The following is an 18,043-nucleotide window of genomic DNA, read 5'->3' on the forward strand; positions in this document are numbered from 1 at the left end:
TCTGCTTAAATACTATATGGATTGAATCACTCATAAAAAAACACTTTTTTTTAAGTGCTAATATCTGAAGTTCACCTGATGGTAAATGGCTACCATTGCCTGTGTACATCAACAGCACCACAAACATCACGTCATCATGTGACTCCCATGGTACTTCTCATACCTTGCCATTTAGGAAGATTTGAAAGCCTTGCCTACGTCCTCTAACAGTGTACATTGCTTTTTACATTTTATTTGATTACAACTTACATAGCGAGCTGTGAACCTATTTTTTTTTTCTTTTAGTGGATGATAATGGAATGATGCAGCCGTTTGTTGTGTTGTTTCCAGGGTGAACCGCGTGGAGGTACATTGTTAGCAATGGGATCATCAGTCCACATTACTAACAATCCTCTTCCCCCCGCTATGAACCTATTTTCGCCGCCATTCCGTACCACGCAAATGACTATATAAATATTTATTATGGAAGAAAACGTTAACCAACGAAATGTATTGGCTAGTCTAGTTATGATAGTAAGTTCGTGTTAATTTAGCATATTCTGGTATGCTATGACAGAATACAATACTTACAGCACGTACAGCGACAAGTTAAGGTCAAAATAAAAAATATATCCCTTATTTATTATATATTATATTAATTAATGTGTATCTTAACATTTTTTAATGTACATTTGTACATTGCTCTTTGTTTATAAAATACTCAAGTTCTTGGACTAAATTTAATTTTCACTCCATTGCTTGATCGTAGAATAAGGTCGGCTGTTAATTTCGGTTCTTCGTCGGTGGGCAACAGCTTGAAATGTTTTATTATTCCAGCCACGGTAATTTTCAATTCCAACATGGCGAATCTTTGTCCTGTAAATATTAAATAATTATTAAGAATATCATCTAATATTTAGAAGACATAGACAACACCTAAGCATTTATTATTATAAGTCAATACTTTTAATCTAAATATATTCTTGAGGTATTTGATAAACTATCAATTACCTCAAAAAATTACTACTAGCGACTACATAAAATATAAAAAATGCATAACTTAAATAACATCGATTTTAGTAATTTTTACCCTCCTCGCTTATTGTCTCATCTGGTCGTATTTTAATAATAAAAGTTTCGTGTTTTAATACTAAAAGTGAAATAGATGTCACAACATGAAGGGTGGACGAGATCCTAAAATCCATTTTGTTTTTATTTTAGTGACCCCTCTAAGACTTTTTTAATACAAAGACAAACTTTGTTGATTTTTTTATTTCTATGTACCTATTTTTGAATGTTTCGAATGTATATACGAAATGTATGACTACATAAAGTCATCAGTTGTTTAGTGTTCAGAACACAAGTTTCACTTAGCTTGGGACTAGATGGCGCTACGTGAATTGTTCTTAAACGTCAAAAGTTAAGGGAGGGCCTTATCTCGTTTCATAGTATATGAATGTTAAGGTAACTAATTAGGTATAGTAGTTACCAATAAAGGGAGTAAATAATGAGATGACTGCGAACAGGGATAAACGGAAGAGAAAAACATATTACGCCGACCCCAAATAAATATATAAGGAAGAAGCAGAGGCTTACCAATACAATTTCTTGGACCAGCGCTGAATGGCAACCAACTGAAGGCACTTCTCGGTACTGAAGGGTGGAAACGTTCCGGTCTGAATTCTAGCGGGTCGTCGTACAAGTCTGGATGTCGGTGCATATGGAAAATATCTATAATCACCGCTGTATTGGCTGGTAACTTGAGGCCATCTAAATCTGTAAAAGAAGAAAGACACAACTTTTATTTTATGGATTTAGGTGTTATTTTACGTATATTATGTCTATAATATGTATATTAAGTCCATTTTCATTACTAAATTGATTTTATAGATTTTATTTTCTTTAATTCTGTCTCTCATGTGCTAATGGTAGTTAAACAAAATAAAATATAATTCCTTGAAGTAATAAATACAATTAAAATTACACAATACAATTTTCGTTATATATAGTATTGCATCATGCCTAGTGGTTTATTACCCTGAATAATGTCCAAGAGGTTATGGGCTCAAATCTGGCAGATACCAATAAACAAAATGTAGTTTTTTACATGTACCGTTTATATATATACAGTTATCGCCAAATCGCTTGACAGTTTCTTGGTGAATTATATTTCGTTCCGTCTATATTTCAGAGTTTCAGTTATCTATAGGTTTCGATAACCGTTTACCATCAGATGGGCCGTATAGTTTTGGCACAATTGTGATATAAAAAAAATGTTGGATACATAATTTGCGTATACTTACCACTATCTTGAGTTATAGATCTTTCAATCAATGGAACTGGCGGATACAGCCGTAGGGATTCCTTTATGACCATTTCTAAATATTTCATTTGTTGAAGTTCCCTGTAAAACAAAATAAGGTTGAGCTTAGTCACACTAATGTTATAAATGCGATAACATGTCAATCTGACTGACTGTTTGCTACCTTTTTGAAAACTAAACGCTGAAAGGATCTTACGAAATTTAACAGGAAGATAGTGGAATCACGTGTTATCACATATTCTATCTTTTTCAAACATTAATTTGAAACTGAGTCAAATAAGCGATGATAATTGGTTGATGGTCCAGTGGTTTAGTACACAAGTTTCTTGCTTATTCTTCTTGTGACGAGACGAGCTTTCCGAATAAGCGGTAGATTTAAAAAAAATGTTGACTATTATATATTATTACATATATTATATAAAAGTGTTTAAATTAAGTTTATTTGAATAAATGATTTTCTATTCTATTCTTATTTCCAATGGTCACGGGTTCGATTCCTCGCACAGTACCTACCAATATTTGTATTCAAAAGTATGAATATTTGTCTTAGTCTGGTCATTTCATATGTATATTATGTATTTACAAGAAAAAGGTATTTATGTATTTATATATATCAGTTATTTGTACCCATAACATTAGCTATGCTTAGCTTGGCACTAGATGGCGCTATATGAATTATTCTGGGTTATTTTTATTATTACTTAATCAATGAATCAAAATTTAAATTATTTAACTGTAACATTTCCCACTCACGAATAAGTTGGATCCCTCTCCAAATCGCCACCAAGAACTTCTTTCTGTTCCTCAAACAGTTTGTCTTGTATGTCAGCGTACTTAGATAGACAGAAGAGGGTGAATACTATACCAGACGTTGTAGTATCGTGTCCCTAAAAAGATTATACTGTTTATTAATAATATATAAAATTAGACGAGGAAAAACGTTAGTATACTTGATACGGTACGATGAATTTATGAAAGTAATTATAAGGGAAAGATAGAGGAAAAGAGGGGGAGAGGAAAGGCAAGGCACAGCTACTTCAAGCAAATGAAAGAGAATTGGAGTTGTGACGTATCAAGGTTTAAAGAGCAGATGGAAGATCGTAGAAAGTGGCAAGAGCTCCACCAACAAAAGAGTTGCTCTTAAATTTATGAATGAATGAATTAATATCGTAATTACTGGTACTCAGAATGATTAGTTTAAGGCAATGAGGCAATTTTGATTTAGGTATGGTGGCGTGTTGACCTATTCTTCTAGAACCCATTGGGGAGTAGTCTGAAACATCGAAGCAATGTTAACACTGGATTAATTTTGTTTGTTATCGGTGTTCCCATCGCTGCAAAGTTAGTGATATATCAATAGACATATTTTATAAAGCAAATATATATATACATACAAATTATATTTATATTTCTCTCGCAGTCAACCTGGGAAGAGCAGAGATACTTGATAGCTTGATACTATTAGCAATAAATATGCGTATTATTTATATATATATATATAGATACACATGAATTATTTTGGTGTTTATCTAGTCAGCTTGCTTTCCATTCCATTTTAATAAAAATAAAGTATTTTAATATAATTTAATAGGTACCTCAAACATGAAAGTGTCAACCTCCTCTCTGACATGTTCATCTTCTATGCTTTTACCATTAACTTCTGCTAGCAGTAGTAGGTCCAAGAAAGCATGTTTATTTTTGATACCTACAACAATAGTTATTCTCCTATATTTTTCATGTCCAGATAGCGCATTGTTTCATATTTTATGTATATAGAACTAATATTTTTTGATATATCAATTATATTTTAAAATATACTTTAAACTAGTTTCATCGGCCTCGTTGTTTTTGTAACTTTTTGTTTTTCATTTCCTTTTTGTAAACAATCTTGTCATACCTTTTTATAGACATTAATAGTCTAAAAATAAGACAGACATAGATAATTACAATACATAATCAATTAATCTGTTTTATTCGACTTATTTGATTCTTTTATACACTGTCATTTTGATTAAAGGATTATGTAGGATTATGTTCTAAATGAAGCAATTGTATAAAGAATTAACGGAGAGTTTCTAGAGATATCGTACAATGTACATAGTCTCATTATCATTTGAATTTAATTGTATGTAACAGTAAGTATTAAAAATAATAGAAAACAAAAATTGATATGCAATGAACAGTGTTTGCAGATGACTTTCTAAGTATTACCTCAAATTATCTCAAAAAGCCACTAATAATCCTTTTTAGGCCGTTTGATCTATAACAGTTTTTGATTTTGTTATATTTCGTTGGTGTTACGAAAGCGATGGCTTTCATTTAGGCTGCTCAATTGAAAAATTATTGTTCGTGTCATATCTATATATATACATGTCCCTTTATTATTACATAAATAAAAGGTTTGCATTATAAATATTTTTTAGGGTTATATAGATGAGTACCAAACCTCATTTTTTTTGCCCTACAAATCCTCAGACACATTTTATTATGTTCCCTCATATACACAAAAACCTCAAAAATTTGAGAGGAATACTTCAATCAGTGGCATTTAAATTAGTGTTTCTATTGTTTTCTTACCAAATTCCGAGGAGTCGCTCAATCGAACTGTGTTTAATTTTTCTAATTCTCGACGTCTGGCCTCAATTACATTATTTGACTGTTTATGGAGTGTCCCCAATGCTTTGTCTTGTTCTTTTTTCATAGGTAACAATTTGAATGTGAACTCAATTCCGGCTAATACATTTCGCATCCTCGTAGATGCTATTTGAGAGACCCTGAAAAATATTTGAATATAATCTATTACAACTTAATCTTAGCTACTTAACTTGTAAAATTTCTCTCTAGTTGTAAAACGTATATATAAAACTAACTACCCGCCTTGACTTCGTTCTTCGGGTGCACACCTTACTAATATTATTAATACGAAAGATTGTGAGTATGAATGGATAGATGGATGGAAGGATGTTTGTTACTCTTTCAAGTTATATATCAGAATAATACATAGGCTATAAATTTTATGCAAGTGAAATGGCGGACACAGCTATTATACATATGAACCTCCCTTATCAATAACTCTATCTATTGCTAAAACTGCATTAAAGGCTGTTGCGCAGTTTAAATTATATAAGAGAACAAACAGCGGAAGCCACTTCATTTTATACTATGTAACGATGATATACTATTAACTATCACATTAAGGTTCACATTATGCAATTAGAAATAAGATTGGAAAAACCAATTTTTATTTAAGATAATATGTACGTAGTCATTTCTTTTATCTATGATTTACCTATACTTTTACATAAGATGTCAGTGAATTAGTTATTTTAATGGCATAAAAATATTACTGACTTACTTCTTTCTAGATACCAAATTATTGGCTGGCTCTCGATTCTATTGGCCGAAACAATCTTGATTATATTTTGTGAAATCACCACGTTAACCTTTTTCAATCGATTAATTGTTCAATCATTTTTTACTAGTACCATAGTAGCCTATATTTATGGCGTAGGAAGGATTCTCATTTACTTAACTTTCATGTAAAGAACCTATGACTAATTCTATTTTGAATCTAAGTTTTTTACCTGATTAGATATAATATTTTTACTGATTAAGATTTTGACGGTATTTTGCCATACGATTATAAATATTTTTTATATGGAAATATATTCAGAAAAACTAATATTTATTTTGTTTATATTTCCGTAAAGGATTTATAAACTACCTGCCTAATTATTTTTTTGTAAATCAATGATCTCATATCATAATTATCATAATCATCTCCTTTTCCTCATTCCATTTAAAGTCAGCGTAATATGTTTTTGTTTTTCATTCAGAGATCTGTTCGCAGTCACCTCGTTATTCACTCCTTTTCTTACCATATCATCTTGTACATAGGCCATCCTCTGCCTTTATAGCCATTCACATTCATATAAAACACTTTATTTGTAATATTCATGCGATAATAGATTTTTATATTCACTATATACTTTATCTATACATCTATACATATCAATAAAATTGGAGTGTCTGTTTGTAATATTGAAATAACCGTTTTTTACTACATGCATATGAATATGTCTGTGTGTCCGTCTGTCTGTTTGTTCAGGCTAATCTCTGAAATGGCTGAACCGATTTTGACGGGACTTTTATTGGCATGTAGCTAATGTAAGAAGGAGTAACTTAGGCTACTTTTATTTTAGATAAAATCTTTTATTTTAGAAAAATAAAGTTAAATTGCACGCGGACGAAGTCGCGGGAATAACTAGTAATAAATATTTCTTTACATAATCAGACCTGTTCTTACAAAATGAAAAGTACATTAATCGCCAGAGTGTTAATTGACTTAATTAAACGTTTAGTAGATAATATAGACAAAGACGACGTAAATTGCAAATTGTTCATAATACAGCATAATTATCAGGCGGGTATAATGAGCAGTGACAATGTAAATACATTGTGGTGTTGTGACCTTCATGAATCTACTTATTTCAGAAATACTAATATGGTATTAGGTAAAGTTTCTGGAAGGATGTTAGGGGCAATCTCCGGTATTGAAAATTCATTAAGTTTTCGATAGATCATTCACCGAGGAAGGCGGCCTGGTGTAGCGGTTTTGCACACCGTCTTACTTTTTACGGTCGCGCGTTCGATTTCTAGCACGGTACAAACATTTGTATTTATATGTATGAATGTTTGTATCGGTCTGGGTGGTTCTATGTATAATGTTTGTATTTACAAAAAAATATTTAAATATTTATATAAGATGTCAAGTACACATAACACAAGCTACGCTTAACTTCGGACAACATGGCGCTGTGTGAACTCTTCTGGGTTACAATATTATTATTTTGCTTTCATCTTTTGATGGTTTGTTACGCTTTGTGACATATACCAGATATATATTATTATTATTTGTTTAACATGGGGTCTCATTTTATAAATGACTGCTACTTACTTCTCTATAGCTTTAACATATTTAGATTCCGTATCGGTCTGCGCATTAACAGCCACTGCCATGATTGATTCTGTAAATAAATGAATAACAAACAAATAATATAGGTACATACGTAATTTATTAATTTTATCATCATCTCTAGTAGATACAGTATAGGATTGAACTTGTTATCTCTTTGGCAATTCCAACATAATATTTCATAATTATTTAGTAAAAAAATATTTTTTTAATGAATCTTACTAATTATAACCGCGATGAATGGATGTTGGTTATACTTTTTCTCTGCTACAAAAGTTAATCAATCATGTAATGAGAATATATATGTATGTATGTGTATGATATCAAAGATTAATATAATGTCAAAGATGTGAAAAATGAAATAAATAACAGCCTCGAATTATTTGTAATTGCTAAGAAGAATTTAGATTTCTAACGTCAATATTTGCTATATATAGATTATAAAAGAGAATTCATTCATGCGGGTGAAACCTCGGGCACAAAAAATATATTTTCCTCAACATCCTACCTTACTTATAATTGATAAGATGTTTTTAAGGTAAGGTCTATATACGGACAAGCAGACCTACAAGATGTTATATATACATACATATATATTAGGTACCTATGTCTACATACAGACAGCGCGTAGTAGGTATTATAGAATTATAATGTGAATGTATACATGCATACAAATGACTAAAACGTGGGTGATCTACGAAGTTTACCTTTATTCAACATAACAATAGAGTCTGGGAAACTTATACCACAGATAACATTACATTATAAACTTACTAGCTGCCCTGATAAAGTTGCTATGGCATATAAGTACTAATAATTTTAATAGCTTTAAAAAAGGGCTTGGAGATAGAAGCATGAAACTTTTAGCGTTGTTTGTACTTTTAATACGATACTATACAAAGAAAAAAAATTGACGAAAAAATTAAAAAAAATGTTATGGAGGGACAACCCTTATCACTCAGGGGTATGAAAAATAGATAGTAGCCGATTCTCAGACATACGGAATATGCATATAAAAAATAAAAAATATAGGAGTATATACTTTTCGAAAAAGTATATATATATTCGCCGGTCACAATGTTAGTTAACGTATGTTAACTAACTTTGTGACACGCGAATTTTATATATAAGATACATAACAAAATACATTTAATACAGTACTTTTATACTATAAAATATCAGTTGTCATCTGCAACTTCTATAACGCACGAACTATAATTATTGAGATTATTTATAAATGTTTATCATTATGTTTTTTATGATATTAGAATCGAATTATAAGTGCATTAGTATGTTTTTTCATCTGTCTGATTTCGTAATTGGTATGGCAAAGAAGGGAATCTTCCCATAGATGGTAAGTGGTAACCATAGACTATCATATTTATGAATAGCACCATGTACATCACGTTATCTCGTGACGCCCGTGTACCACTCAGGTGTTATCATTTCGGACGACTAAGATATGCCTCTTATTTTGTAATTACTCTGCCTACTCTCAACTATAACCGTAACGCTCCTTATGTACAATACAGTGGATTTATATCATCTATTAGCTGAGATTGTAATAACACTTTCAAAAGGTTTAATTAAGTCACCAGTTGACCTCTCTGCCTCTCTGGTTTATAAAAACCTTGTTTACAATAAACTGGTTATACCAAACATATGACATTGTAACTAATAAAGCCATGTTGTAGATAATCTTGTCTATTGATTAACATTTTTTTATACTTTGTAGGTAATCATTGAATAATGTACTGCAATTACTGTACGTAATTGTCATACTGCATGACATCTGCCTGGCAAATTACATAGTTATAGAAAATCCTGTAGATTCATATCGGATGACTTTGGTTAATAATTATCGTGGGAAAAAATATAGCATAATAGTTAGTATGAAATATATAAATTTCAGACTATTAATTTTTTTACAATTAACCAAAATTAATAACTATATTAACGGATTTTAACACTAATACTCTTTGGTAAATAAAGGTTATTAACCGAAAAATATGATACAATTCTTCTCAGTCACTCTACCTGCGATAAATAAAAATACTTAGTATGGTGAAAATGTCAATCGGTATAAAACATAGGTATTCTTAATGTTAATTTCATAAAATGACTAAGATAATGTAGGTTTAAGGATACTAATTAAGGAAGACTAATATAGCGGCGGTAATCCCGATGTCGATTCAAAAACATTATCTTAATCGGTTTAGAATTATCGAAAATATTACGTAACGTACATCAAATGGCAATTATATGTTAATTTAAATAATTATATTAGTATCTAATTGATAAATTATTATTAAAGTATGACACATAATTCCTAAAATATAAGAATTAGAAAACAATAAGAAAAATAAAACTTATTAAATTGCAAATGCAATTTCAAGTGGTGTTCAGAACCTGAATAATTTTTTTAACCTATTTTGTAAGGAAAACAATTGCATTAAAAAACAATATCTGTTTCAAAGATAATATTCAAATAGTTTTGTGTGAGACATTAAAAGAGACCTATTGTATAATCCGCGAGCTAGTGGCTTTTATTCTCCCAGTCAAATACTTCTAAGATGGTTAAGAAAGTTGTAGTATGAAGTTTATAGTAGTATAAAGCTTAGAGAAAGTCAGCTGCAGTTCGGAGGGTGGGTTGAGGAGAAGCACACTGGCAAACATGTAAAAATTATCTTCGTTCTGGTTCAAATTGATTTCAAGTCTTAGTTAAACCTATACTTGTACATTGAAGATAAAAAATAGCTGCGATGGGTATAACATGGTGTCAGCTAATAGCACGACCATGTAAATAAAATCGTATTCCTATACTGTCTATAACTAATATTATAAACCAAATGATCTTACCAGTAACATTATCGAGGGCAGCCAAAGCAATCAATGGGAACAAGTCAACGTGCCTTCCGTCCGCCAGCTTGCTAACTTTGTTGCGCAGGATCCGCTCGTTTTTGCAAAACACCGGCAAGAAGTTCTGCAGGATGTTGAAGTGCAATGTTGGTGTCAGGAATTTTCGATGTGTTTTCCATCTCTCACCTGGACAATATAAGCTTTATTATTTACTAGCTGTTACCCGCGGCTTCGTCTAAATTACCTTCATATTTCCTGAAAGGATTTTCAGTTGTTTATTCCCTGATTTGTATTTACAGTTGTTATACACGCTACAATTACTTACCACTTTTAAACATATATGAGAAATTAATAAATAAATTCATCGACGAGCTTGATGTAAGTTTCTTCTGTCATTTGGATATGTGTCTGTAATTGGTGATTAAAGAATTTATCATATATAAATATTTAGACAACCGTACGATACAAACATTTGTATTAATAAGTAAATAGGTAAGCCTGTTTATTTTTGTCTGGCATTTATTAGATGTCATAATTATTTAAAATTAAAATTAATGTATGTGTCTATCAGTTGTCTTTATTAGACCTTGTGTTGTATTATATGTTACACTCTATTTTCAGCATTTGGCCTCGTATTTGACAGTTGTCTAGTACAAAACTCTAGTTTGGGACTGCACTCTTCTATGTCATTTTAAAGATTAATTATTTAATTAAAATTTAATAATGACAATAATATATTATTGTCATATTCAATTACAGATTTATATTAATTTTATGAGAAACATAAATGCGCTAAACAAAGGACAGCCTTATCACTTAAAGCAATCTCTTACCGGCAACTTGAATATAGGTACTTAATACAGTTAATTTATTTTATTTTATAAATAGTTACACGTATTAAAACGTGTGCAATTTTAAACAAGAATAATATTTGAGTAAGTTATAAATATCGACCAAAGCAAATGTGTATAACAATTATACAATGTCAATTTAACAGGTTTATACTAATTGTCGTCATTATGACTACTTCAACCATGTTTTTATATTTACTTATATAAACTGTGTGTGTGCACAATAATATTTTAACAGATAAATATTAATTATGTAAACACGATTGTAAAATATAAATCATTAAATGAAATGTATTTAGAAAACAATTATGTATTAGGTAGTAGTTGCCCAGTGGTCGTAATTCGACTATAATCTATATATACAAATAAAATTGGAGTTTGTAATATTAAAATAACCGTTTTTTACGATATGCATGAATACAAATACGGCACATACACTAAAATAACATTTTTTATAATTTTTGTGTATCTGTTTGTCTGTTTGTTCCGGCTAATCTCTGAAATGGCTGGACCGATTTTCAGGGGACTTTTTTTGGCAGATAGCTGGTGTAATAAGGAGTAACTTAGGCTCCTTTTATTTTAGAAAAATAAAGTTAAATCCCACGCGGACGAAGTCGCGGGAACAGCTAGTAAGTAATATGAAAAGAACTTTGAACCAGTAATAACAATTAAAGAAAAGAGTATATACGCGTGTGTGTAAAATACATTGTTGTGTGTGAAATGTAAAGATTTTATTGATTTCATGTGTTTTTTTGCAGAATTTAAAAATTATTAGCACTCTGCATTCCATCTCTATATAAACTATGTACACCGCTGTAACTTTATAAACGTAACGTATACTTTTCGTAAAATGGGGTACAAATTTTTTGCTTCAAGTAAATATAATGATATTTTGGTACCTATGGTGCTGCTATAATATTATTTGCCTATTCAGCATTCAATGTCTTCTTTTGATATCTATGGGTTGTATTCACATGGAAGAACATAATCTTAAAATAACATCCCTTAACCTAATTGGTTTACCTAACCAACTCCTGACGTGCCCCTCGAAGCGAGGTTCGATGTTGAATTATATCATTAACTAGCAAGCACAAGCTATCAGTTAACGAGCTGGATTCCAGCGGTGCATGTAGGCCAATTGCAATTTAATGATGACCAATAATGTTATCAAAACCAGTAAGTACTTATATATTTTAATTCAGAAATGAAACTAGGTACCTACTCTACATTTTTTATCAGGAAAGAGAGGTCGGTCAAAGGTTAACTTTGATGTCTGACTATGACGTAAGTACCTATGTTATTTTTTTAGTGTTGCCAAAGCATCAGAGGAAGACGAAGTTCGTAGGGAATTCACCAGGAATTAACTATGATGGTTTTCAGGGAGAACAGCGTGCACACTCTATCATTGATAGTGCTACTAGGGTCTCGGCTTACAGTACTAAAACTACTTCCTCCCCATCCCTCCAGTATGTTAGAAGGCTTGCTAGATATCTGAAACATATAAGATGGAAGATTGATATATATATATATATCAATCTTATATATGTTTCAGATATCTTATATACATATTATTGTAGTTACACACTTGTACAATATAATACATTATTTGTCTTTTCTTTACTGTATATTGCAAATAAAAATATTCTATCTATTAATTTGTAATATTTCATATATATTTGTACATATTGTTTCTCAATATCATTAAGTTGGATGCCCTAAGTTTAATTTGCCTATTAATAATAATGAAAACAACCATACATAGGTATATAGATAAGTTATAAATATTATGCTAATTGGGCACTATAATGTCTGAAAAGTACAATTCAGTTATATTAATTTGATAACGCGCTGAGATAAACTAACTATTGAACATTGTTAAGGTTCTTATACCATTCGCGTGTGGCAAATATATGGTAATGTGAAATTTTTTTATGAATACAAACATAATATGTATACATAGAAAAATCCAGACTAAATACTCATGAATACAAATTTTTGTACCTACCATTCGAAGCATGGAACCCGCGACCACCGGAATGAAGGCTGTATGCTAAATTGATAGACTATCGTAGCCGTCAGAATAACTAAGTCCTTCGTATACAGCAAAAGTGTATTTTAAAGTTTAATAATAGTGTTACGTAATCAAAATCAAGGTCACGGGGCTGCTCGTGACCAGGATACTGATATTACAAAATCCTGCTAAAAAATTGGTGAAAAATATGACAAATTTTATTTAGTCTCGTTTGACCTATGTTTTGATACGATGTAGATCGTGCTATTGTGTATTGGTATAATATGCTTGGGGGATATAATAGAATACATTATGGAATTCAGAAAACGTATAAAGACATTCGAATGTCTTCTTTATTATAACGCGATAGTAAAATCGTACAATATCATGCCGTATTTCCTACTGCAACGGTACGGATTCTGCAGTAGGTACCTATTAGTGCACGTACATATAAATAAGTGTACCTAGTACGGTAATGTTGTAATGTAAATGTATCATCATGAGCATGCAAGGCCTATGTTTTATGCTAGCTACTTCTGTAGTGCTATAAATAACAGCAAAGCTTGTGTTATGGGCACTAAAAATTTATATAATAACTTCAATATGATTTTTTGTACATATATAGTAACGGTCAGACCAAAATAAACAATAATACAATGAATACAAATGTATGTACTTATTTTTAAACTTTCGCTTATAATAGGTACATAAATTTAAATGTTTAAATGTTTGTATCGTGTGAGGAATCGAACCAACGACCATGAAGACCATTAATGCCGCCAATGTTATTATTATAGGAATATATTATATGATAATTGTATTTATGTGACATATTTACCACTAGCAGTGAGAAGACCTTCACCCAGCCACGGCTTTAGGAATTCATATGATCTGCCTTTTGTTATTAAGTCGGTGCTAGCGAGTAGAGGCTACAGAAATAAATTGAAATTCTTAATTATACATCTATAATAAAACAAAATGTTGAATAACGTAAAGGAGTAACGTTTTATGCTAATTATTTAAATCTATTGATGATTGATTTTTATTTGAGAAACTGATTATACCATTCTTTAAATAATTATATCTTTTTTAATAAAAAAAATCTTGTAGGTAATAAAGTCATGTGGGTATAAGCCTACATGTAAATTTGGCTTTTTATGATTGATTTTTATTTGAAAGGGTATTAGTCTTGTAGCATGCGTTTAAATTTGGAAAAAGTATACAAATATTTTAGGTATTATACTTAAATCGGTTTACGGGCATAAAATTGTTAATATCTATAATTTCAATAATGCATAAAAGTTAATTATTATTTATTACTACTTTACAGATGGCTGTCTATGGCTAATAGTTTAGATACCTCAATTTTTTTAGGGTCCAGCATCATGATGTATCTTTCAGATAAAAGATAAATAGATACAACGTCTCCATATTTTTTCGAATATGTCACAAATAAGTTCAAGAACTCTGAAACAATAGTAGTCATAAAAATAAGGTAAGAAGTTCTTTCACATAAATTGTCTTCATAACGATCACTCTCCTTTTTTATAGATGTGCCTTGACTAGAGAGAATAGTTTGTATCATTATAGGAATAAAACGAAGTCATGTGATCTAATTTAAGATGAAAGGTTCAAAAGTTATCACAATTGGTCTAAAGTTCTTAGTTTCAAGAATTATATGGATGAATTTCTTATATTATACCGTTAGAACCTAAAATACTTAAAATTGTCGATTTCTTATTGCTTATATGTATAAGATAGTTCTTAATAATTTCACATAAATATATTTATTTAATTTTACACACTTAAAAAATGTTAGAAAACGATTAACCGTTCTGTATTCCAAATTTAAATAAAATGATATTGTAAGTCTGTTTTTGAATTAAGTCTGTACGTAAGTACTCAAAGATAATTAGAATAAATTTACCTGATGCATTTACCATAAACAAGTGAGCATTCCCAATTATCGGTAAAGGGAACGGTCCTTTTACTTTCAATTTATATCTGTCTATAAGTAAATTAATCAATGATATCAAGGCTACGAATAACACTGTAAACAATAATATTAATGTGATCATTTCTGATCGGCGCTTGCGCACGTCTGTGTGATATGTTGGCAAAAATAACACTAATTGTTTTTCACAATGTAAACGAGTTGTAGCATTGCATATTTACATTGTAGAATCTAGTTATGTATATAAGTAGTTTTTTTTGTTAATAATACTAGATTGGTAATCACGCCTGCATTGATAAACGATGACGGGGTACCGTGACGGAAGAAAAATGAAATACGATATAAGTTACTAAACTGTCTGTCAATTGGGACGATTTCATCAATAGTTAACTATGATGAAAGATGACGAGATCCTTTTTAATTGACCGATGTGACCTAATTATTTTTCTTACCTAGGACAATTTCATGGTTACAGGATTTTTATGGGTGATTATAAAATGGTGCATCCGCCTACGCTGACGGTAGGTATAAGGTGAAATAATAGTGTAGGATGATCGAATGAGCATTAAGTGAAGTCAGTAGGGTGGTAACTTTACCAGGAATTGACAACGAGAATTTTCATAGAGGACCGCGTGGATGTCAACATGACATGATACATTGTTAAAAATGTAGTCCGCATTATTAACAACCAGTCCCAGGTTTAACAGGGGTGAACCCACAAAAGGGAGGGTTCCGTCCAAAACGGGACGTATGGTCACGTTACATACCTACATTTAGATTTCAGTATTTCTTTAATTTTAGTATTTATTATACAGTGCTATATTAGCTAATCTAGGCCCCGTGAAAATTAGTCCTACTTAAATTTCCTCTATCCTCAAGATATTGCAGAAATTAATTATTCATTTTATAAACGTTGCACTTATCATCGTCCATTGAGAAACCAAAGATTCTCAGAGTCGGACAGTTTTTCAGGGTAAGTTGAAATTAAATTTTATGTTTAATACAAAAATACAGAAATGTAACAATATGTCACAGATTTAAAATTCCCGCTCTATTTCACTTCCCGCTAAAAAGGCCATAGATTGTATATATTTTTAGGAATGTAATGTGCTCTGTGAATCTGACATTACGACTATTCTAAAGCAAGACAGTAAATGTCAACACAGTAGTCAGCAGTTGTCAAAGACTACTTAAATTTTAGTTTGTCGGCAAAATTTATTGAATAATCGAAATTAATTATATTTTAATTAATATAATACATTGTTGTTGTCGGATTCAATATTTTTGTCGCCTAAAATGTCATTCAATTTTCTTGTAGGTGTAAATAAAAGTGCTTCTGTTCTTAAAGGTATATTATTAAGAATATAAATGTAAATACATACTTTTACATTTTAACATGTTTATTTTGGTAATATAAATTAAAATTTACAGAATTTGTACGGAATGCAAGTAAGAAGACGGGTGGCAGTACAAAAAATACCAGCTGCAAAGTAAAACCAAAGCGTAGAGGTTGGAAAGTGCAGGATGGCCACTTTGTTCAAGAAGGACACATGCTGGCTACACAGAGAACGACTCGCTTTCACCCAGGATTGAATGTGAGTGAAAATTAATAACCTTATTTTTTAAATAAATTAATACAAAATTTAGGTTAGCTTTTGTTGCTATTCATATAATGTAATATGGAGATAAATAGTAGCTACCTTTGCCTAGAAGTGGGACAACATAAGTTTTTTTTAAAGACGATAATGGAATGTTTTGTCCATCTACGCTCATGGTTTATGCTGGTGGGCATGAGTTTAGAGTGATATGATGAGGATGTAATGTTTTTTGATGAATTTGGTATGGTGCACCCATCTGCACTATTGGTATACATTTGGAGGATGATAGGATGACTATGAAGTCTGGTTAGACCCATCATGGTCAAGTCACTAGGAATTAACCAAGATGCTTTCCAGGATGGGGTTTTTCGAGGTCAATTTAATATGACATTGATAGCAATGGGGTCATCAATTCTCATTACTAACAACTCCCTTTCCCCTGAGTTTAAAGTTAGATCAGTCAGTGCATCATGGTGAATATACAGTTATGTTTAATAATGGTTTCCTGGGGGGAAAGCGACTGTGAGACAACAAAGTAAATCATTAACATGTTGGACACCACATTGAAAAATCTTATTTTTCGCATAGGGACTGGCATTTTTTATTGTTAAATATTTTAAATATCTTTTTAGTATACTATTATTAAATATCTTTTTAGTGTACAATAATTTGAAGTGGACATTATTTAACTCCTAGATTTATTTCAATTAAAGTGGCCATGGGTATAATTCAAAGTGCCAATGTGTAAATTTACTTTCATTGCAGAGTGACCCATCAGTGAGGGTGCGGTTTGTAACATGTTAAAAAAACTATTAATTTATTTGGTTTCTGTTACACAGGTTGGGTTTGGTCGCAATGGGACTCTCTTTGCTATGGTGCCAGGTAGAGTAGTGGTGACATGTGAGAAGTTTGATCCCAATTGGGAGCATACATGGGTACAGAGAATCTATGGTGGCCGTGGACAACAGACAATATTGAAGAAATATTTCAATGTTATACCAGAACCTCAGCATCAGAGATTCAAGCTTATCGATGAAGTGTAAACAGTGTAATGGATACAAATTTATTATTTAGTAACAATTTATGTTGAATTTACTAAGTAAAGTAATCAGTGTTCATTACAATAGTTTAGTTGATCTGTAAATAATTAATATAATAGTCATAATTTTGCAATATATAGTTAACTTAGTTCTTGTGTTTTTTATTTTCGTAATTCTATCACTGCAAGAGAAGAGAGAAGAGTATACAGAAGTTTTTAGTCATATATTTCTACATCATTTAAATATAATGCAACTACATCTAACCAATGTTTTAGGAACTTTGCATTAACAGAAATTGCATGTCAAAACAGCAGATGTTGAAAAGTTTAATATTAGCTTTACTGTAATGTTAAGAGAGGGCGCTATAAATAATTTTGTTTTATGAATTTTGCAAGATACCTAACAGTACTGTTTGCTGATATTATCTATATCGTGCTTATATCATGACTTTAG

The 18,043-nt window shown here is 30.9% G+C and overlaps 2 protein-coding genes across 2 annotated transcripts; one reads left to right on the forward strand and one right to left on the reverse strand.

Moving 5' to 3' along the window:
* Nucleotides 1-641: 641 nt before the first annotated feature.
* Nucleotides 642-15,107, reverse strand: LOC131853408 (cytochrome P450 4d2-like). Its single transcript, XM_059204289.1, has 11 exons — nucleotides 14,926-15,107; nucleotides 14,359-14,465; nucleotides 13,837-13,927; nucleotides 10,137-10,322; nucleotides 7,260-7,329; nucleotides 4,880-5,076; nucleotides 3,898-4,007; nucleotides 3,056-3,189; nucleotides 2,283-2,383; nucleotides 1,576-1,755; nucleotides 642-855 (listed from the first exon to the last, which is right to left on the reverse strand). Exons 1-11 carry the CDS (start codon nucleotides 15,074-15,076, stop codon nucleotides 701-703), a joined length of 1,482 nt encoding a protein of 493 aa, XP_059060272.1. The 5' UTR covers nucleotides 15,077-15,107; the 3' UTR covers nucleotides 642-700.
* Nucleotides 15,108-16,114: 1,007 nt separating this feature from the next.
* On the forward strand, nucleotides 16,115-17,733 carry LOC131853416 (large ribosomal subunit protein bL27). The gene is made up of 3 exons (XM_059204299.1): nucleotides 16,115-16,300; nucleotides 16,384-16,547; nucleotides 17,390-17,733. Exons 1-3 carry the CDS (start codon nucleotides 16,249-16,251, stop codon nucleotides 17,591-17,593), a joined length of 420 nt encoding a protein of 139 aa, XP_059060282.1. The 5' UTR covers nucleotides 16,115-16,248; the 3' UTR covers nucleotides 17,594-17,733.
* The last annotated feature ends 310 nt before the right edge of the window (nucleotides 17,734-18,043 follow it).

The sequence above is a fragment of the Achroia grisella genome, unplaced genomic scaffold (assembly GCF_030625045.1).
Source record: "Achroia grisella isolate CSIRO2021 unplaced genomic scaffold, CSIRO_AGI_Agris_v1 utg900, whole genome shotgun sequence".
Taxonomy (NCBI): Eukaryota; Metazoa; Arthropoda; class Insecta; order Lepidoptera; family Pyralidae; genus Achroia; species Achroia grisella.